Below are 4,499 nucleotides of genomic sequence, written 5' to 3'. Positions count from 1 at the left end.
ATGATATACTGTAGCTTTAAGGCATAGTGGTCTATAATATAAATTTATGTAAATGTTAAAAAAGCCCACATTATGTTACCTATTGCAAAGATCGTATTTATGACTACTTCTACTGCTATCTATTACTGTTACTCTGATTATTACAGCTAATAACAATGTATTTTGCAACAACAATCTATATTTTATGTGTATAAGGCTACAGTTCACCTTTACAGTGTTCCTCCAAACCATGTGTGACTCTTGCTCTCTTCTCTCACTTCTACCAAACACAAGAGTGAGTGTTAAACTAAGTTAGATTAAGCACATTGTATATTGATTGGCTGGAAAATTACAGCACAATACATGACAAATAATCCCATTTAGAGTCCCAACACTTGTTTCTAATGGTTTTCAAATCATTTCGGTCAGGGATAGATCACATTGAGTTTAGCGTTTAGCAGCAGAGGAGTGGCTGTGCATGCCTGAGTGTGATTTGGGGCTGTGGCTGTAGCCTCTGTCTGTTGGAGTTTGACATTTCTATTCTCTGGACAGCTCCTTTTGTTCAGCCCGCGGCGCCTGCTCCCTCCACTCCCTCCCACCTGTGGAAATAAAGAGGAATTTCACTGTTAGACACATCAGAACAGCTCAAGATGAGAACAGAAATGTGTAAGGATTTGTTACCTTGGATTGATTGAAGTCTGGTGACTGTGTATAACCTTTCTATGCCCAGTAATGTACCATGTTCCCTGTATAAAAGATTTATATAATGTTTTGGGTATATGATATTCTTCCATCAAAATATTGATATCCATGTATCCTATGTAGCTATAATCTATGACACTCATGGATCATTATTTACATTGCGATATTTATTTAAAACAAAATGGCGGTGCCCAATGAGAGCTGATATCACTGTAAAATAGCCAGGCTGGCACCACATAGTGCCTCCGCTCAATTTCATTTCTCTCCAGCAACTAGGTCAGGAATCAAAATAGACGGTTCGCAAAAACCCTGGAAGTGCAAGTTCGGGCACCATCCAATCAGCAAAGAGCCATACATTCAGTGTTGTCAACGATTTCCGAGATCGAGGATTTAAAGCCAGAATAAAGAGAATGTTTGGTGAATTTCATCAAGGGGAAAGACGTTATTGCCCTAAGCTTAATATGCCAGTTAGTCCCGTTAGTGGCGCATTACATATGTGACAACCAAATAGCAGCGATTGGTTAAATGATAAAAAGTACCCGCCAACCATCGTGCGTGAAGTGAAAACGGCTGATGAATCAGACTAACCGTAAACATAATCACAACAAAGAGTCTGACGTTGCCATAAACTTCATAACAACAAAGAGTCGGACATTGCAGAAAACGTCATCACAACGAAGTCTCACATCGCCGTAAACTTCATCACAACAAAGAGTCTGCACCTCTGAAAGATAGCTGCACATCATTTGTACCAAAATTACTTTGTGATGCTGCTGAATCCTACATGTATCACTAATTAAGAAAATAAAATTGGAGAATGAATTAAGTACAAAACAGTCAGTGACTATGCCGGTGGAAATAAAACTGGGAGTTGCTGAAAATAAGTGATTCAAAAATTTTCAAAAATACAACTCTGTGTGAGTAAAGGAGTAGAGGAAACAACTATAACATGGTGAAAATCCTCAGAAATTTGCCAATGACATATGTAAGTCTTAGCAAAACCATCTCCATGGAAACATGTAAGTAGATGACTCTTCACCAGTAAAATTACACAGTGCACCTTTAATTTGGTGGGTTTAAAATTTATTTTAATAAATTATTTAATTATTTAATTTAATTCTGTTTAAACTGACAAGGAATGTATTACACAATGTAGCCTGCCATTGAACAGCATGATGGAAAACTCCTAACTCCTACTGAGAACATATCTTTAAACAGATTTATTTCCTTTTTTGTCATTTTGCTTTCACTGTAGAAAAAACAAAGAGAGAATAAAGGTAGACAGCATGCATTCGATTTACTCAAGCTGAAAATCCACTGCACCAAATCCACCACAGTAGCTCAGGCCTGAAAACCTATGCAACGCTAAATATCAGTATGTTGTCATAATTACTCCCAACACATTTCTCTAACAATAAAGAAGGAAGTTAAAATAAGTGGTTGGTCTGTATGAAAATGTAATTGAAAACCAGTGGGGGGTTGACATTCACTCATTTTGAAATATGTTCATTAACAAGAGAAGACTGAAAGCCTTATTTAGAGTGATGATGAAGTGTGAACACAATCCATCAACTTTTTTCAGTCTGTCGGAAACTGAAATACACTGTACTGAGTATTAATTATACAGTCAAATGTAAAATGCTGATTTATGGGCAGGACCTACATGACTGCTTTTGTGTTAAAACTGCTTGGAATTAAATATTAAAGTTAAACCCAGAACGACTATGGATAAAATAAGAAAATTCAATTAAAACTAGATATGCAGTCAGATAAAGCATTTCCTAAATAACTGTTTCAAAACAACACATTTAAAACTGAATTGCTAATGAAAACCAACAATTAAGGCAAAATACAGAACAGAAATGATTTGTTTTTCCTGTTATAAATCATAGATTAAAACTAAATATGCTTCTTGGATGATTCAAAGTAAACCCCCTCCCTTTTTCTTTTGACAAGAGTAAGGCAGAATTAAAATGTAGTGGACTCAGTCGCATTGGTTAGATGCTACTAAAGGGCTGCAATAGTTATAAATAGTAATATCTACAGTAATCGACCCTCCCAACTCACTGTTTTATTTACAAATATACAATATAATTCATGAATCATTCAAATGCATGATTGTAGCATAGGGTTGAATTTATTTAAACAAAAAAAATCTTGGTTTAATCTAATGAAGCACATGAGAATATCACAGTATCAGTTAGTTCAGAGATACAACTTTGCATATAACATAACCTGCTTGTTTTCCAAATATTTGAACTCTGAAATTCATACACACAATTTATTCAGTAACTTTAATTGTAATTTGATTTAGGCAATTTTACTTAAGCAGTTAAAAGGTCTCTGAAAAGTAAATTTTCAGTTTTTTCAAATGTATCAGACATAAAATACTAAGCAATAAAGATCACATTGAATTAACTAGTGTAACATGAATACTAAGATTGAACGGTCCAATCTGGAATAGAAAAGGTCTTGGACTGTCTTTTCTGTTCTCCAGCGGTGTAGTCCACGTGGATACAGATGTGCCTGTCGCTGTGCTCCGAGGGGTACATCCGCACCTCTCCTGTAATGACCGTGTCTTGAACCACATTCACGGGACAGTCCAGATACAGCACCGCTTGTTTCCAGTGCGTCTCCGGATTGAACGGAGAGGTCGACAGAACCACGGGCTGCTGCGGCTTATCCGGACAGGGGAACGTCACCGTGAACCACACACAGAAAGAGTTCACGGACGCGCAGCCAAAACACGAGCATTTGAAGTGTCCTTTCACCTCACGCAGCTCCTCTGTGGTGATTGTGTTCAAATCCAGCTCCGCAAAACGCGCAGGGTGAGACAGCACATCCTCCACAGTCACCGGATTCACGGCGATATCGGAGTTCATTATGCACTTTTTGGCGAAGTCGTGCATGCAGGACATATCCACGCCGTACTGATCTTTCACGGTGTACCAAAAGTGCAACCGGTCCTCCACCACCAGGTCAAACATCGGCGCAATGTACAGCTCCGCTTTGCTCGGGAGGATGAGACCACCGGGCTTTCGCAGCCACTTATCCCGCGCGTAAAGCACCGAGTTGAGCATGGATTCGTGAAGCAGTGCGTAACCCATCCACTCGCTCACGATCACGTCCACGGGCTCCGGGAGGTCCACTGTCTCCACGGTGCCGCGAATAACTTCAATTTTATCCTCCATGTTGTTATGTTTGACTATTTTAACAGCTTGTTCCGCGATTGAACATGCTTCCACCGCGTACACTTTCTTAGCACCGGCTTGGACACAAAACATGCTCAATACGCCGGTGCCAGCCCCGACATCCAGCACCACTTTATCCCGGATAGACTCGCTGTTCCTTAGTATAGCCGTCCTGTACGTGCCGGTGCGGACGTGGTCGGCTATCATCTCTTCGTGGATGGTCACGTCGGAGTAGCTGTCAAAATACAGACGATCCTGGCGGCTTTTGTCAAGTTTTCTTTTCTTTCCAACGTGAGACATCTTGGCTTCGCTGCGGTTCGGTGCTACATGTGCTATTTTTCTACCCGTGTTGTGTTTTCGCATACTTCCGGGTTGTCAAAACTGGGATTTGTAGTTTCTGTAGACGGCGGGAGACACTAAACAGAATTGAACCTGACTAGAAAAAGACTACATTTCCCATAAACATGCGCTACTGCTTGTGTTGAATGGATGAACGAACGGGGAAAGGACAATGAATGAATGAAGTAAATAGGCCGACACGTTATACGCTATAGCACTTATGAATCAAAATTAAAATTGTTAAAGGTGCCCCATGTGACATTTCTGTAGGAGGCTCAACATGTCTCC

At 39.8% G+C, this 4,499-nt stretch overlaps 1 protein-coding gene across 1 annotated transcript; it reads right to left on the bottom strand.

Moving 5' to 3' along the window:
• Positions 1-2,799: 2,799 nt before the first annotated feature.
• prmt6 (protein arginine methyltransferase 6) lies at positions 2,800-4,218 on the bottom strand. Its single transcript, XM_020930834.2, has one exon. The coding sequence runs from the start codon at positions 4,170-4,172 to the stop codon at positions 3,117-3,119; it is 1,056 nt and encodes a 351-aa protein (XP_020786493.1). The 5' UTR covers positions 4,173-4,218; the 3' UTR covers positions 2,800-3,116.
• Between the last annotated feature and the right edge of the window lie 281 nt (positions 4,219-4,499).

The sequence above is a fragment of the Boleophthalmus pectinirostris genome, unplaced genomic scaffold (assembly GCF_026225935.1).
Source record: "Boleophthalmus pectinirostris isolate CB_2022bp ecotype Guang Dong unplaced genomic scaffold, ASM2622593v1 HiC_scaffold_15, whole genome shotgun sequence".
In the NCBI taxonomy this organism is placed as follows: domain Eukaryota; kingdom Metazoa; phylum Chordata; class Actinopteri; order Gobiiformes; family Gobiidae; genus Boleophthalmus; species Boleophthalmus pectinirostris.
Note: the sequence above shows the minus strand (reverse complement) of the source record. Positions and strands in the feature narration are given on the sequence as shown.

Bases quoted from the DNA above. Each gene is read 5' to 3' on its own strand.
- prmt6 (XM_020930834.2), bottom strand. From the start codon at position 4,172: ATGTCTCACGTTGGAAAGAAAAGAAAACTTGACAAAAGCCGCCAGGAT.